The 27,918-nt window shown below is 37.7% G+C and overlaps 1 protein-coding gene across 4 annotated transcripts in view; it reads right to left on the reverse strand.

Annotated features, from left to right (window-relative positions):
* The window catches only part of RPRD1A (regulation of nuclear pre-mRNA domain containing 1A), a 69,806-nt gene extending 42,229 nt beyond the window's left edge, over positions 1–27,577 (reverse strand). For 2 of the 4 annotated variants that reach the window (XM_006938854.4, XM_011288029.4), the window contains exons 1-2: positions 27,262–27,575; positions 2,966–3,095 (exon numbers count right to left, since the gene is read on the reverse strand). In XM_006938854.4, coding sequence (XP_006938916.1) covers positions 2,966–3,095; positions 27,262–27,412 — 281 coding nt within the window. In that variant the 5' untranslated portion in view covers positions 27,413–27,575. Of the gene's footprint in view, positions 1–2,965; positions 3,096–27,261 lie in introns of all 4 variants that reach the window. The other 2 variants (XM_006938855.5, XM_019815179.3) reach the window with 2 other exon arrangements.
* Between the last annotated feature and the right edge of the window lie 341 nt (positions 27,578–27,918).

Below are 27,918 nucleotides of genomic sequence, written 5' to 3' on the forward strand. Positions count from 1 at the left end.
CTCTACACCCAACATAGGGCTCAAACTTACAACCCTGAGATCAACAGTCACACGCTCTGTCAACTAAGCCAGCCAGGTGCTCCCAGACATCTTAATAAACAAAAAATTACCCAAAAAAGTGCTTGTACAAGCTACAGGTGTTTATAGAGAAGATGCCCTTAACCTAATGGCGGCTGATTATGAGGCCAAGAAGATTTCAAATAGGTGATTTTTAAATTTATTTAACAAATATTTATTGATCAAGGCACTATCTTTGACACTGGAGACACAAATGGAGCTTTATGGCAGCTGTTATTTACAAGTGCCACAAAAAAGAACCAAGTATTAAAGAGAAGCATCATGCAGAGATCTGGCCCAGTTCAAGACAGATCAGAAAAGGTATCTGAGGGGCGCCTGGGTGGCGCAGTCGGTTAAGCGTCCGACTTCAGCCAGGTCACGATCTCGCAGTCCGTGAGTTCGAGCCCCGCGTCAGGCTCTGGGCTGATGGCTCAGAGCCTGGAGCCTGTTTCCGATTCTGTGTCTCCCTCTCTCTCTGCCCCTCCCCCGTTCATGCTCTGTCTCTCTCTGTCCCAAAAATAAATAAAACGTTGAGAAAAAAAAAAAAGAAAAGGTATCTGAGCAAGCAGTATTTGAGATCTGAGGACTGGAACATCAAGGAAGTGGCAAACAGACTACTCCCAACCACGTCCTACTGCCTTCATCACTACCACCGCAGACTGAACTGCTATTACCTCTTGTCTGGATTTTTAAGGTCTTCTCATTGGTGTCCTCAGCTCTTACTCTTCACTCTATGCTCTACTATTGTAAATCAAATCATAATGCTCTTCAATCTGCTAAGAGCTATCAATCGTACCAAAAATAAAACCAAAAAGCCTTATCCCAGACCATAAGGTAGATATGTGCTGCTTTCTGGCTACTTCTCAGTCCACATTCCCTTAATACCTTCTGCCATACCATTCTCCCTGCTGATGCTCAAACATGCCCAGCACACAACTGTCTCATTGTTTCTGCCAAGTATTCCCTCCACCTAGAATCCTTGTCTTTTAGATGCTCAAGTGACTCATTTCATCCTTTCCTTCAAATGCCACCTCTCCAAAACTTTATCTCATGAGATAAAGTTCTCATGAGCACTGACACACTCTCTAGTTCTTCCTTACTTTGCTTCTTCACATTACTTATCTACTGGCATAATATATATTCATCTGCCCACCTAGTTATTACTTTGGTCAAAAACTGAAATGTAAGTTCCACTAGGACAGAACTTTATCTTATTCACTACTGTATCGTCAGGGCTAGCACACAATAGGCGGTCAAGAAATATTTTATTGAATTCCTTGGGAGAGGCAACATATATAAAAACCTTAAGGGAGAAAGAACTTAAAGAGGTTCAGTTAGCTTCAACTGTGGACTATAAAGCATGGGTGTGTGGAAGGAACATGAGACATGTGTCTGAAGATGTAGACAGGGCCATGAAGAAGCATCATCACCTTAAGTCCTGCTCAGGACTTCAGACTTAATCTCTGGGATCAAGTTTTGAGAACTCAAAGGCAAGGGAGTGTTATGATCAGCTCTCCAATTGTGGCTAGTTTCCTAAATGGATTAAACAACACTAGAGGTTCTTGCAAATTATACAGAAATGACATTATAGAAAAAATCTAAACTGTAGGAACTATATATACTACATGGATAAGGGGAGTGAAAGAGAAAGGAGAATGTGATACATTATAAATTACACTATCAAAGAAAGTTTAAGATGACACCTAGTTTCTCATATGGGCATCCAGATAGACGGAGTTGCCATTCACTGGGAGAGTGAAACCTGAAGGAGGAGCAAGTCTGACAGGGCGCAGTGACGTGAATTCAATATGAGACAGAGTCCATCTGAGATGTCTGGAAGCATACAACTAGAAATTCCATAGGCAATTAGACACACAGGTCTAAAACAAAACACATCCAGTGGCCCCTGGATGGCTCAGTCAGTTAAGCGTCCAACTTCGGCTCCAGTCTTGATCTCACAGTTAATTGAGTTATTAGGGTGTGTAATAACTAAATATATGCAGTGTATGAAATCACCCAAAGGTCAAGTGAAGAATATGACCATAGGAAGAGGGACTAGGACTGAATTCTTAAAAAATGGCAACATCTGAAAAGATGGTAAGACAGTATCTAAATTGAAAGATAAATAATGTTCATTTAAGAAAGTAACATATGGTAGTATTTCATACACTGTAATTTTTAAAAAATGCATCCACTATGACTGAAGTTTTTGGGCATGTGGTGAGCATATTTTCATCCTTAAATCATTCAACACAGATCTTCACTTACCACTGAATTCTGTAATTTAGACTGATTTAACAGTCTACCCCAATAATGTTTACCCAGAAATCTACCAAACATTTGCATATGTTTGGAAATAAGCATTTAAAAAGAGCATAAGCCAAAGCACCAACTTTTACCCTTAGAACTTTTCTGTAGCAAAATTTTTCAACAGGCTTATAATTATTCTAAATAAATTCCTGTACTTCCAAAACACTTTAAAGTATTATGACATATACCCAAACACTAAAAAAACTTTCAAATTATATGCAAGTAAAGGGTACAACGTTTATCCAGAAATAATAGCTGGAAAACAGACAGCTTTATAAGCACACAAGTTTTCAATTCAATACTCATTCATTCTTAATGAAGTCCATTCCAAAATGGCAGTTGCTTTTTTCGGTCTCTTAAAGGAAAATTGTTAATTCAAGTACTCCAAAAGCCTACCACTTTGTGACAGTTCAAAAATTTTCCTTTACAGAAAGTATTTAACACATTTACAAATGCCATTTATAGTTAAGTCTTTTCAAATGAAAATTTCAAAGAAATATATTCTCTGTTTTTTGTTTGAATGGCTTACAGTAAATTTTAACAAAAGGCCATACTATGCATTTAAAACATTACCTAGTACCCAAAACAATTATCATACCTTGAAACATGTTTAAAAGCCTCCACTATAACTGGCGCAAAATCTTTTGTAAACTCCGGCCCCTTCCTTTTGCTGTTCTGAATGACATCATTGGCTAGGTAGAGAAAAGTAAGCTTCCTGTTTGGTTTGGCTGAAAAATAAAAAAAATTAAAAATCTACTTAAAATATCCTCATTTAAGTTAGACAAACATTCTCAATATCTGAATGAAGCAGTTTGAGAACTACAACATGGCTACTAACCTTTATGTAATATATTCAACTCTAGCTTCTCATTCTACTACCAAAGTCATAATTCTTTACCTCACTAGGTTTCTATAATTTCTGGAGATGGATCATGTGAGGAAAAAAGAGGACTCAAGAGGCAGAGAAAATCAATAATTAATCTGTTTCCTTGCACTTTTACCAAACTGCCCAAAATACTTACCCTTGATTCCTAGTCTTATCACAATTCGTTTTATACACTGAATCCTCATCTCTGTAAAACTGCATCTCTGTAACTCTTTCTGTACTAAATTTTGCTAAAACTATTAAACACTACCTGAAATAAAGCTTATTTAAAGTAAGATGGGACGCCTGGGTGGCTCAGAGGTCATGATCTCATGATGTGTGGGTTCAAGCCCTCCATCAGGCTCTGTGCTGACAGTTTGGAGCCTGGGGCCTGCTTCAGATTCTGTGTGTCCCTCTCTCTGACCCTCCCCCACTCATGCTCTGTCTCCCTCTCCCTCAAGAATAAATAAACATTTTTTTAAAAATAAAATAAAGTAAGATGGCAACTGGTACCATTAAAATGGTACCCTAAATCTTGAATTTGACTGTTTTAATACCCACGTTGACTTTACAGTCGATCATTAAGCTACTGTGAAACAAGTGTACAAAACATAAAATAGGTTGAAAGAAACATCACTTCAATAATTATGGATTTTTTGTTTATGAAATAAATATTTTCCAAGCTAACGGACTAAATGTTAGACCAAATGCGTAGTTTAGATTTTCCCCTGCTTTGAATTACATGACCTTAAATAACCGAATTCATCTTGACAAAAATATGTCCCTACTCACTATATTCTGTGGGAGTAGTCATCCTTCTAAAAAGAACAGAAAAGATTTCAACAATTATGGGCCAGAATACATTTTTACTGGTTACAAGGTTAAGTGGCTTATTATTAAGTATGACTCAAGTAAGTCTTACAAATGGGTAAAATTTAGTTAGTTGAACATGATCTTTTGTACTGACTATTTTCATAACGTAATTTTATCAGAATTAAATCTAAATTATTCAAAGTTGTACCATCACATTCAGAAACACTGTACTTTGTGGCATCCACATTCAATGATGGAGGAAACTTCTGGTCAGGAATGATAATCCAGTGCACCATTAATGTTGGCCACTTACTGGTTTTAAGACAAAAACAGGCAGGCTATATTTGGTCCTCTAGATTTGAGTATTCAGTTTAAGTGTTCAATGCATTAAAAGCCATTTCTGAGTTCACATCTTTCTTTAGGGGAAACTAGTAACACGATCTTACAAGAAACTAAAATACTGAGTTAGAGATGACCAGACTTTACAAACCTATGCTATCCGCTGCAGAATCTTGTTTGCCTATCTAAAGATGTGGCCCCACACTTTTCATGTTTTTCAAAGTCTTGGAATAGAATAGAGATATGAAAGAGATGGCAATAACAAAGACCAACTTCTGATTTTTTTTTTGGCTTGTCTGGTTAGATAAACTATACAGTATAACTGGTGAAGATACTAGGACCTTTTCCCATGAAGATGACAATAATGTCAACTTTCCCAATATTCAACCCTATTTTTTTTTTTTTACCTAACCCTGCCCAAAGAAAATCTTACCCAAAGGAAAGGTTAATATTACTTAATCCAAGTATTTGCCTTCTCAGCATCAAAATGATTTTAAAAATTCAAATTTGTGTTATTACCCAATTGGGAGAGCATCTGCAGTACTTTGAATGGGTACCTGAACCAATGGGCTCCTTTTCCTAAATAACAGTAACATTCAGCAAACTTTTACTATGTGTTACACACTATGCTAGGCACTTTACGTATAATTTACATTTAATACCTAATTTAATCCAAGGAATGTGAGGTACCATTATTACCTTCATTTGGCAGTTTAACAAATTGGCATCAAAAGGGTTAATTGCTCACAGTGAAATATCCAGGAAGGGATCAGCCAGGATTTGAATCCAAAGTCCAACACCCAAGCTTCCTTCTTAATAACTGGACTATGCCTCTTATGACTATGTTATAAATGAAAGAGAATGTTACCTTTGGAAAAGATCAAGGAGCAACTCAATCAAAATATTTTAAAATGTTAGCAGCATTATTCACAACAGCAAAAGGTAGAAACAATCCAAGTATCCACGGACAGATAAATGAACAAAATGTGGTACATCGATATAAATGGAATTATTATTCAGCCTTAAAAAGAAAGGATCCTGGGGCGCCTGGATGGCTCAGTCAGTTAAGCAGCCGACTTCAGGTCATGATCTCGCGATTCACGAGTTCAAGCCCCGCGTTGGGCCCTGTGCTGATAGCTCAGAGCCTGGAGCCTGCTTCAGATTCTGTGTCTCCCTCTCTCTCTCTGTCCCTCCCCTGCTCAAGCTGTGTCTCTGTGTCAAAAACAAATAAACATTTTAAAAAAATTTTAATAAAGAAAGAAAGAGAAAGAGAAAGAGAAAGAGAAAGAGAAAGAGAAAGAAAAGAAAAGAAAAGAAAAGAAAAGAAAAGAAAAGAAAAGAAAAGAAAAGAAAAGAGAAAAGAAAAGAAAAGAAAGGACATCCTGACACAGGCTACAACATGAATGAACCTAGAGGATATTACGCTAAGTGAAACAAGTCAGTCACAAAAAGACAAATACTATATGGTCCCGCTATATGAAGTACCTAGAATAGTTAAATTCAGAGACAGAGAGTACAATGGCTATTGCCAGGGGCTGGGGGAAGAAAGGCATAGAGAGTTACTGTTTAATAGGTATAGAGTTCCAGCTTTGGAAGATGAAAAGTTCCAGTTTTGGAAATGGATCGTGATGATGGTTTCGTAACAGTGTGAATGTACTTAATACCAATAAACCAAACACTTAGAAATGGTTAAAATGGTAAATTCTGTTATGTGTACTTTACTATGCAAATTAAAAAATGTGTATTTTACAGTATTTTTTAAATCCATGGGCTACCATCTCTTAAAATTAATGCAGAAAAGTTACTACAATATACATTAAAGCAAAAATTCACAAGATTTCAAACTGCAGTTCCCAGTGTATTCCAAAAACAAACCATACCAGGAGCGTGGATTTGGTATGGGGTACAAATATCAAGACATTATTTTCATTTTGTTTCCCTTGTGGAATCCAGGCTAAAATATGAGACATACCTAGAAACTGCTGTAATGTATACTCTTTTCCAAGTTTTCAGTGAAAAAATTTACTTTCATTTAAAGCTAGGTGTACCTTTATGTAGAGCAAATTAAACTAAAGGAACTAATCAAAACAAGCAATTCCAGAAGAAAATTACAAAAATGACTTTCAAGTGAATTTTGATAATTTGAAAATAACAGGGCCATAAATTTTTATTAAGGCATACAAAATTAACAGAAAGAGCAACAAACCATTTCATAATTCCTTAAAGAAAAACTGTTGGCAATAAGGCTTAAAACCGAGTCTGGTCTAGTCACTTCCTTTATTTCTACTGTCACAGGGTTCCTTATTTTCCAAATCTTCCATTCAATTTAAATAGTGTCCCATGCTGGGCACAGATCAAAAATAACCTTTCCTATTCAATCAAGAGCTTGTAAGCTCTATATAAACTGGTACGTGATAGGTCACATCACTAAAAATGTAAGTTCTCTTTCTTTATTCCTTCTCTCCGACGATGTATCACACAAACACTGGAAACAATCTTAAATACAATATTATGTCCCACTGTATCTGTATGTGTCTGTACTGCTATATTTGCACCAATAAAGTATAAGCAATTAAGGACCGGTCAATATTTATATTGTGAGAAACCATTTTCTTATATCTCACCTGTCTGAACTATAAATTTTAAGCTACTATGGGTATTAAGTATAGCCCCTTTTCCTCGGACCTTGTATGTAAACAGGTACATCAAAACAAACAAATAAAAATAATAAAATCTGGCTAATATGTGAGGACATAATATTACCTAAAATGTTAAGCATATCCCCTAAAGGGCAACAGGAATTCAGTTTGTCACACAAGTAAGAGTTACATAATTCACATAATTCAAATAAAAAAAAGATCAACTACAAGGCTTCAAAAAGAAGAGTCTGGGCTATTAGATAAACAATATGAAACAAACTTAGTCAAAGTACTACATAAATTCCACCTAGTTTCACTAATTCATGATCAGTTCAGAATTCAGTTTTACTTATTCATAATCAGGAACCAACAACATTACTTATTTTCTTACACTGTACAAACCATATACCTATTCATTTTGACATAATACAGAATATTATAATATAATTTAATCACCCATGTTTTTACAGGGACTGAAATTTAAAATCACAGATAATAATGCCAATAAATACAACAAATAGCTAAAATTTTACTGTGTTACCTATTAATACAAGAACACTCTTTACAGAGGAAGCCCTATAAATGGGAGAAGCAGCAAAAAAACTGAATAAATGGGTGTCTGGTGACTCAGTGGGTGGAGCATCAGACTTGGCTTCGCCTCAAGTCATTCCCAGGGTCGTGGGATCACGTGGGACATTACACTGAGCATGAAGCCTGCTTAAGATTCTCTCTCCGTCTGTCCCTCCCCTGCTCTCATATTCTCTCTCTAAACAAAATAACTGAATACACACACACACACACACACACACACACACACACACACACACACCAATGAGCATTACTATAGGTCTTACAGAAAGAAATCAGAAGAAAAGCCATTACCTTGAAATAAAATTCTATTAAAGACTTACTACTGACTGTTGGACAGCCTCATTTATTTCCCTGGTAAACTGATTATCACTACAGACTAGAAGACATGCTCATATAGACAAATAGTTGGTTATATGGCAGAAACTAATTTTCTTTGTCACAGAAACTGTATAATCCACAGGTGATTCCTGAATGGATTCTATCTGTCCCAGACAGGACCACGGAGTTCAGTCAGCTGCAGCTGGCTGCTTAACAGCTGAGGTGGGTGAAAAACGAGGTAGATAAAGCCAGCGTATTCCTGTACCATTGCCACAGTGCCTCAGATTTTTGGCAGCCCACCCTTTGCTTTAAAATCCTTCAAAGATTTTCTATTATTCTCCAGATAATATTTTAAATCCTTAATATGAACCAAAGGCCCAAAAATGTCTGTCTCTGCCGTCTATACTACTCTCTTCATGCCCAATACAATGCCTCCTCTAACTTCCCCAACTCCTACCCATCCTTTAGACCTCAGTTAATAAGTTCTTCTGGTTTCCCTTGACCACCTAGTACACACAGGTCAGGCAACCCTGATATGCTCTCAGAGCACCCCATACTTTACTTTGAACACTTAATCCCAACAATATCATTTTTATTTAATCTAATGCTTCCCAACAAAACTAAGTTCCATTGAATGCAACAACTGTCACTCTCATCTACCAATCTATGGAATCAAGCCCAGCAGTCGATTCAAAATTTGTTCAGCTATTTACTAACTTTGGCCTAGACCTGTGCCTTTAATTATCTGTTCTACTAAGTTGGCTCCTGGTCTTTACCTTGCCCAACATAACAGAAGATGGGAACAAGGATATAATTAAATCACACTGCTCTCATAAACCTCAACTTCAAATTCAGATTATGAAAGACAAACTTTCTTACAGATCTAGCTAATCTTGCTTATTTTCAATGTATTGAATTCAAATATTTTTATCTCCCCCTACCTTCTAGAGTTCTCACAAATCAATAACCTATAGAAAAACGGGCTAGTATGAATGGAAAGGTCAAAGAAACACAAATACTAAGCAATTAAAACCAACATCATTTTCCACCTATTAAAATGACCAAGATGGAAGTCTGACACTAAAGTTGGCAAAAGCATGAGTAAGATTATCACCTTTAGACAACTTCAGACATTGGTGGTTAATAAATAAATTAGTGCAACCTCTCAGAAAAATCATTTGGCAGTATCGATGAAAAATGTAAACACACAATCCCCTGACCCTGCAAATTTCATGTCTAGGAATTTACCCTATGGATATATTCTCATAAATGCACACAGAAATAATTAAGGACACTCATGACAACAACAAGAAAAAGATAACTAAATAAATCATGGTATATCCATATAATCCAATATTCTACAACTGTTCAAAAATGAGATATTTACATACTGATATGCAAAATTATCTCAAACAGACATCTCAGACGTAGTGTTAAGTTATACATATTCACACAAACACAAACACACAACAGACAGACCTACTTTGAGGGAAGACCAAGAAGTAATTTGGGGAGGCGTGTGTGTCAAGTGCCCCAACAACTCGGGGCGCCTGGGTGGCTCAGTCGGTTAAGTGTCCGACTTCGGCTCAGGTCATGATCTCACGGTCTGTGAGTTCGAGCCCCGCATCGGGCTCTGTGCTGACAGCTCAGAGCCTGGAGCCTGCTTCAGATTCTGTGTCTCCCTCTCTCTCTGACCCTCCCCCATTCATGGTCTGTTTCTCTCTGTCTCAAAAATAAATAAACATTAAAAAATTAAAAAAAAAAAAGAGTTACCAACAACTCATGTGTTGGTATATTAAACAATTAACTTGAACCTACATGCTGAAAACGCCTTTTGGGTAGTGCTGACTCAGTGCTCCTCCACCAATATGACTTTGTCCTGTAGGTGTATTTATCAATGGTCTCTCCTATTTCAATGTTTGGTAAAAACAAACAAACAAACAGGCACACCTCCACCTACACCCAAACAAATGGACATCTTTCCCAGTCTAATAGGTTAAAATCAATTCAAGTTCCTGAAGTAACTTTAAATTTTTTTATTTTGATATATGCAACAAATGAATTTTTTAAATCTTAAAAAGAACAAACTTCATCCTGAACCATCAGACCATTATAAAGGACACTGTCAAATGGAAGAGTTCTGTTAGAATACACACTATATGGTTTGTTCACATTATGCCACTACAGTAGGATGGAGACTAAAAATTTTTTGCTTCTGGGGCGCCTGGGTGGCTCAGTCGGTTGGGCGTCCGACTTCGGCTCAGGTCACAATCTCACGATCCGTGAGTTCGAGCCCCGCGTCGGGCTCTGGGCTGATGGCTCAGACCCTGGGGCCTGCTTCTGATTCTGTGTCTCCCTCTCTCTCTCTGCCCCTCCCCTGTTCATGCTCTGTCTCTCTCTGTCTCAAAAATAAATAAACGTTAAAAAAAAAAAATTTTTAAAAAAATTTTTTTTGCTCCTTTAAGAATAATGTTTTAAAAATAATATTGTGGAATTCTCACAGCCACTGTGGAAAACAATACGGGGGTATTTACCCAAAGAAAACAAAAGCACTAATTCAAAAAGATCTATGCACCCCTATGTTTATTGCAGCATTATTTACAATAGCCAAGATATGGGAGCAACCCCAAGTGTTCACTGGTGGATGAGTGGATAAAGATGATGGATACACTGTGGAGTATTATTCAGCCATAAAAAAAGGATAAAATCTTGCCATTCACAACACAGATGGATCCAGAGAGTATAATCCTAAATTAAATAAGTCAGAGAAAGAAAAATACCATATGATTTCACTCATATATAGAATTTAAGAAACAAAGAAAAAAAGAGACAAACACAAAACCAAACTTATAAATACAGAGAACAAACCGATGATTGCCAAGGGGAAGAGAGTGGGTGGGTAGATGAAATAGATAAGAGGGATTAAGAGTACACTTATTTCGATGAGCACAGAGAAATATATAGAATTACTGAATCATCAGACTGTAAACCTGAAACACTGTATGTTAATTATATTTGTATTAAAAAATATATGCATTGACTATTTCCTTATAACTAGGCACTGAAATTTGGTATTTTCTATATTCAATGATTTTATAATTTTATTAGTCAAATCTATTTCCTACAAGACCTCTTGGACCTTATTTAGAAAATCTTTGCACAGTGCAAGACTAGAAACAACTATAAACATGTTTTCCTTACAGGATTCCACAGTTGATTTTTTTTTCAGTGTTATATCTTTAACTTTATGTATGGTATCAAGTAGAAACCTAAGAATCATTTAATATTCTAGCCTTTTCCGCATGAATTTAAAGTGCTTACTTTACCAAATTAATGATTACCAAATTACTACATAAAATGGGTTTCCTCATAAATCTCTGGTCTGTTCCTTCCATATATATTTTTATTTCTGTTATCAACATCACACTCTTCTACCTTCAGTGCCTTCACAGTCTGTGCACAATACCTCCATTACTGTTTTCCCTTCAAAACTGTCAAAATTCACAAAACAAAAATTAAAAATGGCCTTGGCTGTTCCTCCACATTTACTTTTCCCAATGACCTCTAGATTTAGAGGTCTTTTTTTTTTTAAACCTTTTTATGTTTATTCATTTTTGAAAGACAGAGGGAGACAGAGCACAAGCAGGGGTGAGGTGGAGAGAGGGGGACACAGAATCTGAAGCAGGCTCCAGGCTCCAAGCTGTCAGCACAGAGCCCGGTACAGGGTTTGAACTCACGAATGGCAAGCTCATGACCTGAGCCGAAGTCAGATGCTCAACCAACTGAGCCACCCAGGTGCCCCTAGATTTAGAGGTCTTATAAAAGACCTTGCCTTGTAAAATGTCTTGTAAAAGAACACATTTCTTATAAACTGCCCTGAACTTATAAATTAATTTGGGGATAACTGGCCTCTTTGCAATACATTTTTACTTAGCAATTTACATACTACTGTGCTTTTTTAAATTTTACAAGTGTGTATTTTAAAACAATAAAAAGTAGAACTGTTTAGCAGTTATATTAAAATAAGCTTATTAAAATACTAATACCAGATGCAAACCAGAAAGTATCTTATAATATCTCGGACAAGAAAATACTAGTAAAAACACCAGTAAAACTGATGTGCCCCAGTTCCAATATAAAGACCAGTTTTGTAGGGAACATCTGCTTCCAGGAAGATAAGAGCAGATGTAGTTTTCCCTACTTTTCTTGGAAAGTACAACTATAAATCCTGGGCATTGTAAATAAAACAAATATAAGAACAAAAAAGGCAGCAGACAGGCTAGGGACCTTGCAACCCAAAGAACAATACAAAACGAGCTCTCGGGGTTTTCTTTTTGCCTTTATCTCGGATTGGGAGTTGAAAAAGTCAGCAACCCAGAAATCCTAACAGGTGCAGACATAAAGAGTTCCAACACAAACCTTCTCATTCCAGCCAAAGGACCAAGAAAAGGACAGCCTAGAAAGACAGAAAACTTTTAGACAATAACCAATCTACTCCAGCCAAACATGACAGGGGAAAACCAAAAACACAAAACAGTGCCCCACTCACATCCATATCAGCAAAGGCTAAGTAGGAAACCAAGCTGTGATATAGAGACTAACACCTCTCAAGAGTGGTGTCAGAGAAGGCAAAGTTAGAAAGGCCTGGACTTCCACCCTTACCCAGCGGTAAGAAGGCACTCCCCCTGGGATGTGCCAGTGAAGAGTCAGGATTTTCACCATGGCCCAGCAATACTAACACCACACATTCCTAACCCCTTACTCTGTGGTGTCAGCCAAACTCACTTGCACTCAGCAGTAACAAAGAGTACCTAACCTTCCCCTGATGGGTTAATATCATAGAAATCCAGATAAAACAGGATTAAATAAAGTCCAGAGTTTCAAAACATAATACATACAAAAAATTATGAATCGGGGCACCTGAGTGGCTCAGTCGGTTAAGTGTCTGACTCTTGATTTTGGCCTAGGTCATGATCTCACACTTGTGAGATCCAGCCCTGAGTTGGGCTCCAAGTTGGGCATGGAGCCTGTTGGAGATTCTCCCTCTCTCCCTCTCTCTCCCCTTCCTCCACTCCTCCCATTTGCACAGGCACGCGCTCTCTCTCAAAAAGAAAAGTATGAATCAACCAAATATCACTCATTATACCAAGAACCAGGGGGATGTGAAACTGAATGAAAAAGGTCAATCAATAGATGCTAACGTCACAATGACAAAGGTATGAGAATTATTTTAAGGTATCCATCATAAGAACACTTCAATTAACATATGCAAATAAACTGAAAAGATATCGTACCAAAATTTGCGGGATAAAGCGGAAGCAGGGCTGAGAAACTTTTAGCACTAAATGCATATAATGGAAAAAATGAACAAGTCCCAAATCACTAATCTAAACTCTCACCTCAAAAACACAGAATAATAAGAGCAAAATTAACCCAAGGAAACAGAATGGGGAAATAAAAGTAAAAGCAGAAATTAATGAAACCAAAAAGAAAAATAGAGGGAAAAAAAAAAATCAGTGAAACAAAGAGCTATTTTCTCCACCAGTTTTATTGAGATTTAATTGACATACATCATTGTACATCAAGTTTAAGGTGTGTAGCACAATGGATGGACTTGTACTGTGAAATGCTTACTACAATTAAGTTTTAACATCCATCATCACATACAGTTGCAAAAAAAATATTTTTTCTCCATAGGATGAGAACTCTTAGGATTTACTACTCTTAATAACTTTGATTTATATAACACAGCAAGGTTAATTACAGTCACCATGTTGTACATTATATCCCTAGTACTTATTTACCTTGTAACTGGAAGTTTGTACCTTTTGATCATCTCCTTACAATCCCCCTTCCCACATTCCCACCTCTGGTAACCACGCCCCGACTGATCTCTTTTTGCTGAATCTGGGTTTGTTTGTTAACGTATAAATAAGATCATATAGTATTTGTCTTTCTCTGACTTATCTCACTTAGCATAAAGCCCTCCAGGTCCATCCATGTTACAAGTGGCAGCATTTCCTCATTTTTTATGGATGAATAATATTCCATTGTGTATATATAAAACAATTTCTTTATCCATTCATCTGATGATAAACACTTAGGTAGTTTCCTTGTCTTGGCGATTGTAAATAATGCTGATATTATTAACATGGGGGTGCAGACAGCTTTTCAAGTTGGCATTTCATTTCCTTTGGATATATTCCAGAAGGGGAACTGCTGTGTCATATGGCAGTTTTATTTTTTTAAGTTTTAAATCTATTTTAATTCCAATTTTAATTTTCTTTCAAAAAAATTTTTTAACGTTTATTTTTGAGAAAAAGAAAGTGCGCGCAGGAAAGGGGCAGAGAGAGAGGGAGACACAGAATCTGAAGCAGACTCCAGGCTCTGAGCTGTCAGGACAAAGCCCGATGAGGGACTTGAACTCATGAGTGGTGAGATAATGACCTGAGCTGAAGTCAGATGCTTAACCAACTGAGCCACCCAGGCACCCCTCCAATTTTAATTATTTAATTTATTTTTAATTCCATAGTAACTGTACCAGATTATAATCCCACCAACAGGGCACAAGGGTTCCCTTTCCTCCACATCCTCTCCATCATTTCCCTCTTTTTGATGATGGACATTCTTTTTTTTTTTTTTTTTCAACGTTTATTTTATTTTTGGGACAGAGAGAGACAGAGCATGAACGGGTGAGGGGCAGAGAGAGAGGGAAACACAGAATCGGAAACAGGATCCAGGCTCCGAGCCATCAGCCCAGAGCCTGACGCGGGGCTCGAACTCACAGACCGCGAGATCGTGACCTGGCTGAAGTCGGACGCCCAACCAACTGCGCCACCCAGGCGCCCCGATGATGGACATTCTAACAAGTGTAAGGTGGTATCTCATTGTGTTTTGAGTTGCATTTTCCTAATGATTAGTAACGTTGAACATCAAAGAGCTGCTTCCTTGAAAATATGAAAATATGAATTCAAATGATAAACTTCTACCAAGAATGACAAGGAAAAAAGGGAAAACACAAATTTTCAATACAAGGATTACCACTGGTATTGAAAGGACAATTAGGATAATAAGGGCAAACAATGAAAAACCCCGGACACATAAATTTGACACTTAGAAAAAATGGACTATAGTTCCTCAAGAAAAACACAAACCACTGCAAACTCACCAAATATATGAATATACAGAAAATATACAGAAAACCTAAACAGCCCTGTAACAATTAATAAAATTGAATATGCAATTTTTAAACTCCCAAAAAAGAACTCTCCAGATCCAGATACTTTCTGCCAAATAATTCTATCAAGCATTTAAAGAAGAATTTTAAAAATTCTACACCTCTTCCAGAAAACAGGGGAACAAACCTCAATTCATTTTATGAAGTCAGTGCTACTCTGATTTCAAAACAAGACACACATGTGCATGCGCGCGCACGCGCACGCACACACACACACACACACACACACACTATAGACCAACAGTCCTCCTAAATACAGATGTAAATATCCTTAACAAAATTAAGCAAACAGAATTCAGCTATATATATATGTAAAGAATTAACAACCACAAACAAGTGGGATCTATTGTAGGGACGCACAGCTGGTTCAAGATTTGAAAACTGATCAACATAATACACCATATTAACAGGCTAAAGAAAAAAAATCACATGATCAAATTGATGCAAAAAAGGCTTTTGACAAATTTCATCAACATTTTATTTTAGTATCTCTCAAAAACCAGGAACAGAGAGGAAGTTCCTCAACTTGATACAGAATCTAAAAATAAAACTACAGCTAACACTATATGTAATGGTGAAAACACTGCTTACCCACTAAGGAAAAAGACAAGGATGTCCACTCATCATTCTTATTCAACACTGTGCCTGACATGCCAGCAAGTTCAATAAGGTAAGAAAAAGAAAAAACCACAGAGGTCAAAGATGAAAAAATAAAACCATACCCATTTGCAGATGACATGACTGTCTACACAGAAAATCCCAAGGAAACCTACCAAAAAACTCCTACAACTAATAAGTATGTTCAGCAAGGTCACACAAAACAAGATAAATACTTTTTTTAAAGCTTATTTATTTTTGGAAAAGAGAAAGAGTGCACACACAAGTGGGGTAGGGTCAGAGAAATAGAGAATCCCAAGCAGGCTCTGCACAGATAGTAAAGAAAGGGGAAGATATGCCATGTTTATAGATTGGAAGACTCAGAGTAATAAAGGTCAATTCTCCCTACACTCGTATACAAGATTAAAGAACCCTTATCAAAATCCCATCAAAATAATTTTTATTGATATAGACAAGAATATTTTAAAGTCTATATAGAAGAACAAAGGAACTAGAATAGCTATAATAATTTTGAAAAATATAGAAGAAATAAGTTTACTCAATTTCAAGATTTATTACATAGTTATAATAAAGACTATGTGTGGTATTTATTGCTACAGGGAAAGACACATGGATCAATAGAATAGAGAACCCAGAAAAAGACGCATACAAATAAGCCCAAATCAATTTTAACAAAGATGCAGAAGTAATTCAATGAAAGAAAGACAGCCTTTGAACAAACTGTACTGGAGATTCTGAACATCCACATACAAAAACTGAACCTTGACCTAAATTTCACCCCTTCCACAAAAATCGACTGAAAAGGCATCATGGACTTAAATGTAAAACTATATAAACATTTTAGAACAACACGTAGAAGAAATCTTCAAAATACAGGGCCAAGCAAAGCTCTTAAACTTGTTATCAAAAGCAAAATTCAGGGACGCCTGGATGGCTCAGCTGGTTAAGCATCTGACTTGGTTTCAGTTCTGGTCATGATCTCATGGTTCGTGGGTTTGAGACCCACATGGGGCTCTGTGGTGACAGCGTGGAGCCTGCTTGAGATTCTCTGTCTCCCTCTCTCTGCCCCTTCCCTGCTGAGAAAAGGTCTAGGACGGATGATGATGCCAGTTGCAAAACAATGTGAAAATACACAGTGCCACTGAACTGCACATTTAAAAAATGGTTAAAATGGTAAGTGTATATAATATATAACCTACCGCACAAAAGACCAAGAAAAAACATTAAAACATTAAATTTTATGTTACATATACTTTACCACAATAAAGAAATGTGCACGTGTGTGCACACACAGAGTCATGCACTCAAGGGTCAAGATACAACAAAATTAATAGTGTGCGCTGCTTTGATAAGCAGTCAGGAATGTGATATATTTTTCAGCTGTGAATGTCATGTGAAAGGTACAATGAATTTCAGTAGAATGGTCCCTCTACCTTTATTAATATTTAGGCACTAACCGTTTTCATCCACACCTGCTTTTTACACTGACGTCAACACAGTCAAAAGGGGGAAATATCTTAGAAGTATTACAAAAATAATTTTTACCTTGTGGACTCATACATTCCCTAAAAAGGTCTTGGTGATTCACTGACCACACTTTAAGAACCATACCCTAAGAACTGATAAATATGGGAAAAGCAGAACAGTATGACAGACTGAAAATGGTGGAAGTTTTCCAAGTTTTTCTCATTAAGGGAAATATTCACAACTGGAATTCATTATTTGTCTTAAAATGTTGGAAGTTCCTAAGTCAGGCACTATCTTTAAAAGAAACTGTTTAAAAGCAAAACATTCTTTAATACTCCTTCCAAGCTCTAAAAATCTCAGATTCTACACACTTTCCAACATTCATTCAGTAACTCATCACGTATTTTACTTCATGCTAGATTCTGAGGCAACAAAGAAATAGGCTCAGTCCTCTAGCAATAGGAAACTCAACACAGAACCATTAAAATACAGTGCAATAAGTAGTATAAGAATAGCAGTAGCAAGTACTTGATGTCAGAGTTGGGAGACCCAACAAATTTGAAGAGAAGACCACTGAAATGGGAGTGTGGAGAGCAGAAAGAAAAAGAATGAAGAAAAATGAACAGAACCTTAGGGTTCTGTGGCACACCATCAATACAACAAACATACACATTACAAGAATCCCAGAAGGGAGGAAGGTGCATAAAGAATATCTGAAGAAACAATGGCCAAAAATGTCCCCAAATCTAGGAAAGACATGAATCTACAAATCCAAGGATCTCAATGAACTCTAAGTAGGATAAACTCAAAAAGACCCACACTGAGACACAGAATCAAACTTTAGGACAAAGAATTATGAAAACAGCAAGAAATGACTCACTTTCACGCACAAAAGAGACTCAATAAGACTGAGTAACAAGGACAGCCAACTTATCAGAAACTATGGAGGCCAAAAGATGCCAAAAAATACTGAAAGAAATCTGGCAAAACTATCTTTCAATACAAAGGAGAAAATAAGTCATATTAACCTAAACAAAAGCTGAGGGATTTTGTCACTAGCAGATCTGTCCTACAAGAAATGGTAAAGAGGCTCCGGCAGCCTGAAATGAAAGGATGTTAGATAGTAACTAGAAGACATATAAATAAAGATCATCAGTAAAGGTAACTATATAATTAAATATAAAAGCCAGTATTAATTGATGTTTTAATCTGTAACCCTCTTTTTGTTTCCTATATGACTTAAAAGACAAATATATAAAACAGCAATTTTAAGTCTTTTAATGGGCACACAACTTACAGAGATGTAACTTGTGACAGTAATAACAAAGGGGGGGGGGGAGACAGCTCTATAGGAACAGTTTTTGTATGCTATTGAAGAAAAGTTAGTATCAATTAAAACTAGATTATTATAAATTTAGGATGTTAACTGGAATTTTTATTCCCAAAAAAGGATTAGGGACTATAAATGGACAATTAACTCTTCCTGGGGACTAGGGGAAGCTGCAGAGAGGAGTAGGTAGACACCAGAGCTTAGAGGCTAGGAGACAGAGTAGAAATAGAAACAGAGTATATAAAAGCACAGAGACACATAAAAGTGCAAGGTGTTTATATGACTTTTTCTTTTAGGAAATTACATAACAAAATTAACCACATTAAAGTATCTAATTCAGCAGCAGTTAGTGCATTCATAAAGTTCCACAACCATCACCTATACAGTATTTAGTTCCAAAACATTTTTGTCATGCCCCCAGATGACCTCATACCCATTAAAGTCATCCGTTTTCCATTCCTCCCCTCCTCCCAGCTCCTGACAACCACTTTCTATCTCTGTGGATTTATCTCTTCTGAATATTTCATATGAATACAATCATAAAATGTTACCTTTTGTCTCTGGTTTCTTTCACTTCACATGTTTTTGAGGTTCATTCACACTGTGGCAGAATTAGCCCTTCATTCCTTTTTATTTACTGGCTGAACACTATCCTACTGCATGAATTCCACTGCACCATATAAATTCATTCATCCATTGATGAACATTCAGGTTGTTCCACCTTTTGGTACTCTGAATAGCACTGCTATAAGCAGTCTTGTAAAATATATGTTTGAATCCTTGAATATTTCAACTCTTTGAACATATACCTAAAAGTGGAATTACTGGGTCATATGGTAATTCTATGCTAACACTGGTAAGGAGGACAAGCAGATGGCTAAAGAGACTAAACACAAGGAAATTAGATGGGAGGCTATTGCAAGGGTGTTAGTGAAAGATGAGGACTTGGGCAGTAGAGATAGTGCTAAAATAGCAACAAAATAGCTCAAGGTGAGGCACTTATGGAAAGGGGCCAAGCCAAACTTAAAGTTCTGAGCTTAGGCAACTGGTGGACAGTAATGTCTTTCACTGGAACAGGAAAGCCCCCCCCCCCCCAAAACAAAACAAAACAAAACCAAAAAAACAGTGGGATGAGAGTGGGGAAAGATGACATAAAGGGTTGTTTTGTGCAAGGTGAGTTTGTAGTGCTCAAGAAATACCATTCAGTAACATTGAAACAGGGGCTAAAAAAAGGGATCACTAAGTGTGATCAGCATATTGATGTTTCTACCATCACTTAACATCTAAAGCACCAAATTATAAACACATAAAATGAAATTATTTTTAGTCATGAAGAGTTTTCTATGTGCTATATGTTAGTTATAGCATATCAACTGCTTTTTAAAAATTCTCAAACAGGGACTTATTTGGATTAAATCCACAATTAATATAGTTGATTTACTAACGAAATCGTAGTAAATCCAGATAAAGCTGTTATGTTATAAGGGTTCTCCAGAGAAACATAACCAATAAAATGTGTGTGTATATACATATAAAGAGATTACAATATTAAAAGGAAGTAGCTTATAAGATTATAGACGCTGACAAGTCCCAAGATCTGCATCTAGGTCCCGTGGGTCCCGTCTGCAAGCAGCTCCAGACCCAGGAAGAGTCCCTGTTTCAGTGTGAGTCCAAAGGCAAGAAAGAACAGTCAGGCAGGAAGAGTTCCCTCTTACTTACAGGAAGGTCAGCCTTTTTTAATTCAGGCCTCCAACTGACAGAGGTCAACTCACATTAAAGGAGGGCAATCTGCTTTACTCAGTCTATACATTCAAATGTTAAATTTCCAGAAATTACTTCACAAACATACTGTATGACCCAGTATCTAGCTGCCTCGTGGCCCAGTCGGCATGCCACATAAAATTAACCACCATTAAGTGCTGTTAAAGATAATAATTCATGATACTCTGCTAAGAAAACTGAATTTTCTGATAAGCAAAATATGGTCCTTGACTACCCAAATAAATTTGTTATTTTAAAAAGTAATATATAAAACAGAATACAGTACACAGTACAATTTGCACAAATACTAATGAAACAAACACTGTTGAGTAGATGAGGATTTTAAGTCACGCTCTTGAAGCAGAATGATGTTCCCTGAGCTAGACCAAAGCATGCCATCACAAAAATCAACTAAGGCAAGCCATCTTCTCAATTTACAAAAAATATTTTTTCAGTTTTAAGTCTTTCTGTGTAATGTGGCTTAATCCTTTGACACATCCTTCTGTTAGTCTGTACTAGAATTAAAGAAGATACATTTAGCACAAAGTTATTCTAAAGTTAAGGGTGCACTGCACAATAGTCTTTACAAACCTTTATAGATATCAAGAACTGATATATAAACAAGCTTGAGAACCACTTATTTGAAGAATTACAATAAATACATTTAGAGTAAGACAGCATGATTCTCAGCCTAAGATGATTTACCATTAAAAAGATGTGAATTCTCTTTAAGCTAATATATAAACTGAAAAGGTCATGATCTCACAGTTTGTGAGTTCGAGCCCCGCACCAGGCTCTGTGCTGACTTGTAGTCTGGAGCCTGCTTCAGATTCTGTCTCTCTCTCTCTCTCTCTTTCTCTGCCCTTCCTCCACTCATGCTCACTCGCTCTCTCTCTCTCTCTCTCTCTCTCTCTCAAAAATAAATAAACATTAAAAAAAATGGTACAATACACTAATGCCTAACCATTTCTATCATGGTCTCTTTTTTTTTTAATGAAATTACTCTTTTAAAAAAAAATTTTTTTTAACATTTATTCATATTTTGAGAGACAGAGCATGAGTGGGGGGGGGGGGGTAGGGGCAGAGAGAGAGGGAGACAGAATCCAAAGAAGGCTCCAGGCTCTGAACTGACAGCACAGAGCCCGACCGCGGGGCTCGAACTCACAGACCATGAGATCATGACCTGAGCCGAAGTCGGACGCTTAACTGACTGAGCCAACCAGGGGTCCCCTCTATTATGGTCTCTTAAGTCAGCTGAAACCATTAAGAAAAACACTAGAATATTTAGTAACAAAAATTAATATATAAATATTAATATTAAAAACAGACCCATCCTATATGTTCATCAATAAAGAAACAATTATAAATTTTGGTGCGTCCAAAAAACAGAATACAATGCAGTAATTTTTTTTTAATGAAGCAACACCATTTTTATCAATATGCAACAATCTGAAAGATATATTAAAAGGAAGAAAAGCAAAGCAAAGTCTACATGTTGGTCTGTGTAATACTCTACCATTTGTCTAAACAAGAAAGAAATTATATATATGACTGTATATACATAGAAAATTCTGGAAAAATATATAAACTGTTAAATTGATTCTAGGTGGGGAAAATCTGTGGGTAAAGAAGAGAAGAATAATGGGAAGGAGTCTTACCCCTCTTTATAACCTTTTTTCGCTTTTGAATTTTACATTATGTGCATGTTATTACTAAGATATATCTGTGTATTTTTTAATACACCTGGAAAGTCCAAGCATCTAATGTAAGCACAGTAAAATTTTTACTTAATTTCTCAGTTATTAAAGAAGGGACTAAGGAAAAATTATAAAAAGAAGATTATAGGTACCTGAGAGCAGCCAAGAGTTATGCTACAGAAACAAAAATGACCAAATGACCTAGAAGACAGCAAGGTAACTAAATAATTCATTATAATCCTCCTAACGCATTTTATAAACATAAAAATTTCAAATATCTTAGGGGCACATGGGTGGCTCAGTCCGTTAAGTGTCCAACTCTTGATTGCAGCTCAGGTCATGATCTCACAATTTGTGAGATCAAGCCCCGAGTCCAGCTCCATACTGAGCATGGAGCCTGCTTGAGATTCTCTCTCTCTCAAAATAAATAAACATTAAAAAATATGTATCTTAGGGGTGCTTGAGTGGCTCAGTCGGTTAAGTGTCCAACTTCAGCTCAGGTCACAATCTCATGGTTTGTGACTTCTAGCCCCATGTCGGGCTCTGTGCTGACAGCTCAAAGCCTGGAGCCCACTTCAGATTCTGTGTCTCCCTCTGTTTGCCCCTCCACTGCTTGCACTTACTCTCACATTGTCTCAAAAATAAATAAACATTAAAAAAATTAAAAAAAAAAAAAGAGATACAAAGATTTGCAAAAAATGTAAATCACTCCAATCCTTAATATTTTTAGGAAATCATTATCTTTTACTAAATGTTATTTTACATTAACATGAAATCAATTTGGGGCGTCTGGGTGGCTCAGTCGGTTAGGTGTCCAACTTCAGCTCAGGTCATGATCTCACAGTTCATAAGTTCGAGCCCTGTGTCGGGCTCTGTGCTGACATCTCAGAGCCTGGAGCCTGCTTCGTATTCTGTGTGTGTGTGTGTCTCTCTCTGCCCTTCCCTTCCCCTCTTTCAAACATAAAAAAAAACATTTTAAAAAAATGTAAAAATGGGCAAGAATCTGAACAAACATTTCTCCAAAGTCAACATACAAATAGCCTTAAGCACATGTAAATTGCTCAATATCCTTAGCCATCAGGAAAATACATATGAAAACCACAATCATACTTTACAACCCAATAGGATGGCTACAAAAAAGACAGGTAATACAAGTGCTGACAAAGGTGTAGAAAAATTGGATCCTCATACACTGCTGGTAGGAGTATATGAAGCAGGCACTGTGGAAAAGTCTGGCAGTTCCTCAGAAGGTCAAACATAGAGTTTCTGTATGACCTAGCAATTCCACCCATAGGTATATATTCAAAAAAAATGAAAAAACATTCACACAAAAACCTGTATGCAAATGATCATAGCAATATTACTCATAATAGCAAAAAACAGAAATAACCAAATGTCTTATCAACTGATGAATGGATAAATCCATATAATGGATTATTATTTGGCCATGAAAAGGAATTAAAAATGCTACAACACAGATGAGCCTGGAAAACATTATACTAATCAAAGGAAATCAAGCACAAAGGATGACATGTTGTATACTTCCACTATGTGAAATGCTAAGAATAGGCAAATCTATAGACAACACAAACTAATGGATGCCTAAGGCTAGGGAAAGTGGAGGGGTTTGGGGGATAATGGCTAAAAGGCATAGACTTTCTTTCTGGGTGATGAAAATGTTTTAAAATTGACTATGGTGGTGGTCTCACAACTTTACGATACACTAAAAACCACTGAACTATACACTTTAAATGAGTGATTGTATGATACGTTAATTATATCTCAATAAAGCAGTTAGAAAACAACAAAATCCTTACGTTTTTTGGTTACACTCTATCACATTTCTCAGGGAAAATATGGCTACTTTATAGTCTTCATAAAGGCCTTGGGATAGATACCTGCAAACAGAAATTCTTTTTTGTCCCCACCCCAGAAATTCTTTAAAAGAGGCAAAAATAAGGAAGGTGGAACAAAAAAGGAAATCTTCATAACTGGATAATTACCATGTGTGACATTACCATTTTACCTGATTCTTATATTTTGAACAGTAATTTTTCCTACCCATGTCACATTTGTCTTCTTTAATCACTTCAAGAAACTAAAGAATGCCAACCTTAATACAAAATGTTCTACTGATTTTACTTATTGATTTCTTTATTTCAAATTTGACCAATTCCTTTTATAAATATTTATTTTATAGAGATTATGTGAGGATTCACAATATCACAGTAAGATGGCTAAAACAATGCTGATATTCAGTTAACTATTCCCCTTACCATTATGCTACAGGCCATGGAGGATCCTAAAGCTGATGAGGAGGGACGCTGCGGTGGCTCAGTCAGTTAAGAGTCCAACTTTGGCTCAGATCATGATTCCTCACTTCATCAGTTCGAGTCCCACGTCAGGCTCTGTGCTAACAGCTCAGAGCCTGGAGACTATTTTGAAATCTGTGTGTCCCTCTCCCTCCCTCTCTCTCTCTCTCTCTCTCTATCTCTCTGCCCCTCCCCAACTTGCGCGCACACACAAACTCTCTCTCTCTCTCTCTCTCTCTCAAAAACAAACACTAAAAAAAATAAAGTTGATGAGCAAAATACTGCAAAGGTGGGGGAACACAAAGGCTCTACCCTACAAAGGTACAGTCATGTCAAGGAAAGGAAACTTCTGGCAGATAATGCAAAACCAAACAAAACTGCAGCAGCTCTCTCTCTCTCTCTCTCTCTCTCTCTCTCTCTCTCTCTCTCTCTGCCCCTCCCCAACTTGCGCGCATGCGTGCACACACAAACTCTCTCTCTCTCTCTCTCTCAAAAACAAACACTAAAAAAAATAAAGTTGATGAGCAAAACACTGCAAAGGTGGGGGAACACAAAGGCTCTACCCTACAAAGGTACAGTCATGTCAAGGAAAGGAAACTTCTGGCAGATAATGCAAAACCAAACAAAACTGCAGCAGCAGCAGCATGATCATCACCACCATTACCATCATCACCATCATCACCCAACACCACTCGCCTCCTACAGTATCTATTTATATGCCTTCAATTTTTTTTCTAATTATAAATCGTTTAAACATATGGAAATAACCCCAAGCCCAGTTAATAGCACATCTTATCATTTTCCCCCAGGTATCAAATGATTAAAAAAAAATACGAAATGTAAGATACCACAGATCCATTTTCACTTCCTCTCTCCCTTATGGTAAGCACTATCTTGCAACGTGATGTTAATCATCACTATGCATGTTTTTCTAACTGTAACTACAGGTATCTGTGAACAAAGCAGAGTATTGTTCCTGCATGTTTTCAAACTTTACCAGATGGCATACTGGTCTGCACCTTGCTTTCTTGCTCAACATTTTGCTTGTTTGTTGTTTTTTTAATTCAGTGATGTTGTTTCATGGAGCTCTAGTCTGTTCAGGAAAACTGCTGGTCGGTATTATATTCCATGAATGTTTCAATATATTCGCCCACAGCTGTTTCTAATTTTGTTACTAAGAAGCTACAATAAACATGACTCCTTGAGGACATGTATTAGTTTCTAAGACACATTCCTAGAAGAACTGCTAGGTCAAAGGATATATACCCTCAACTTCATTAGGAAGTCATGGAGTTTATCTCCTTTTTACACTTCAACCAGTAGTGTAGGAGAGTTCCTGTTTCTCCCGGTCTTCACCAATTCTTTTTTTTTTTTTCATCTTCACCAATTCTTGCAAACTGAAGGGTATAAAGTGGTACCTCATTGGTTTATTCTTTCCTGATCAGTAAGATTAAGTATCATTCATTGGCCTTTCAGGTTTCCGCTCATGGGGCACCTTTAATAGTACTGCCATTTTTCTATTGCTTTGTGGTAGTTCTTAAGATAGTCTGGGTACCAATCCTTTATTGATTATGTGTTTCTGATACTCTTCCCTAACCCCAAAAAAGTATAAGCCTTTTGCTTATTTCGAAATCTAGTAAAGTATAGGAGTAAAGACAACTACTTCCTTCTCAGAGTTCAGCTATTTTCCAGACCTTTATATCTTATGTTTCTCAAACCTTTCTGGTCACTCACAGAAGATGAATTCTTCCCTGAGCACCAATACAGAGACACACATATGAACTGAAAAACCTCACTCCAAGGTCCATTTCTCTTAAGAGATTAACCACAAGCAAATAGACAAGAAAAGGACAGTTTGTTTCCATTCCCTGTAGCGAATGCCACATTTTAGCTCTCATATTAATACATCACATCATACAGCTTTCATATAGGTCAGTAAACAAGCATCCATTTTGATTAATAATGGCTGTTAAAACCCCTAATTAATAAATAACCAGCATATCGATACATGAGAATGTCTGAAGCAATAACGAGAAGCGCACATTCTTCCTACGCAATGAATTAAGAATTACGGTTAAAACCCAGACTCTAAGCAAATGATTTAGTCTCACTGACAATCAGTTCTTACAGATAAAGTCGCTCTGCAGAAGTGAAATGATTCTGAGCGTTTTAGCGAGAGCAGACTACTGCTCAAAAAAGTTAACTTCATTTACAGGACTGATGTTTTTGCAAAACAAACATGCTGCCCTGAAAGTACATAATCATGGAGCAAGAAAAGACTTTACATGACTCAATGTAACTCCCTCATTTTCAGGTGAGGCAACCGCAATCCAGAAATTAATAATAAATTCACCGAATGCTAGTCCTCTAAAATCTACAAATTCAGGGTTCCTTCACTGCATCAGGCATGGATGCAATTTCACATTCCCCAATTCTAAAATTCCGATTCCTCTATTAATTTTTCAAGACTGAGTTGATGTGTTATAGAAATGATGGAATTAACTCCCATCCGCACGCCAATCTTTTCCTTTCCACTTCCCTTTTTTCACCCTTACCCTCCATTATAACCCACAGAATGAAAAAGATACCTGACTGCCTGAATTTCTGGCCCTAATTAGAGGCAGAGTCCTGAGTTCCTGGCTACGGCCTCTGTGTTAAATCAGAAGGAGTTGTGTTTTGTTTTGATCCTTCATTCCTTATGCAACAATACCTACTAACCGCAGGTTCTGCGGGAAGCGCAGTGCACGCCGCTCCTCCTAGCCGGCGGACCACCGACGCCAGGAAGCCGGGCACGCTGGGTAGGGCGGTGCCGGGCAGCGGGGAGCTGGGGTCGCTGGGGAAGTGGAGCTCGCGGGGAGGGGGGTCCCGGCGGCACCAGGGAACAGGCCGGGTGGCGGGGCGACTCACCTTTACGCAGCTCCCGCTCCCACACGGTGACGATGGGCCGGGAGTGCTTGCGGTGGTGGATGAGCCACAGGGACAAGGTCTGCACGCTCTGCTGCGAGTTGCTCAACTCCGACAGCTTCTTCTCCAGCGCCGCCTCAGAGAAGGCTGACATCCCTCCGACACCGCGTTCACGCCGTCCCACGCGGTGGGGCTGAGGGGAGGAGAGTTTCGCCGCCCGCGCCGCGGCCTCGCCCCCTCACCCCACCCTTCCCCACGCCCTCACCACTGCTGCCGCCACATCCAAGACCGGCCGCAAACCAGCAAGATGGCGTCCGGCCGGCAGTGACGTCACGGCCGACCCACGCCCCGCCCTCGGAAGAGGCGAGGCCAAGCGGCAGGTCCTCTGAGCGGAAGGGCGGGGCCAAAACTGGCGCACCGGAGGCATGTGGGGGCGTGCCGCTTGGGCCAGGCGGAGTGGGGTTTGCCCAGTCTGGAACCCTCGTAGGTTAAAACTGTCTGCCAAGAAAGGAGTGATTAAAAATATCTACATAGGCGTGTGAATTGGCATAGCCAATTTGGAAGACTATTTGGCGTGATAATTACATTTTAAAATTACAATTTCCCCGTGACCCTGCACTTTCGCTAATTGCCCTCAGTGCTAGGGAAATCGCATGCTTG

Source organism: Felis catus, chromosome D3, assembly GCF_018350175.1.
Source record: "Felis catus isolate Fca126 chromosome D3, F.catus_Fca126_mat1.0, whole genome shotgun sequence".
NCBI lineage: Eukaryota > Metazoa > Chordata > Mammalia > Carnivora > Felidae > Felis > Felis catus.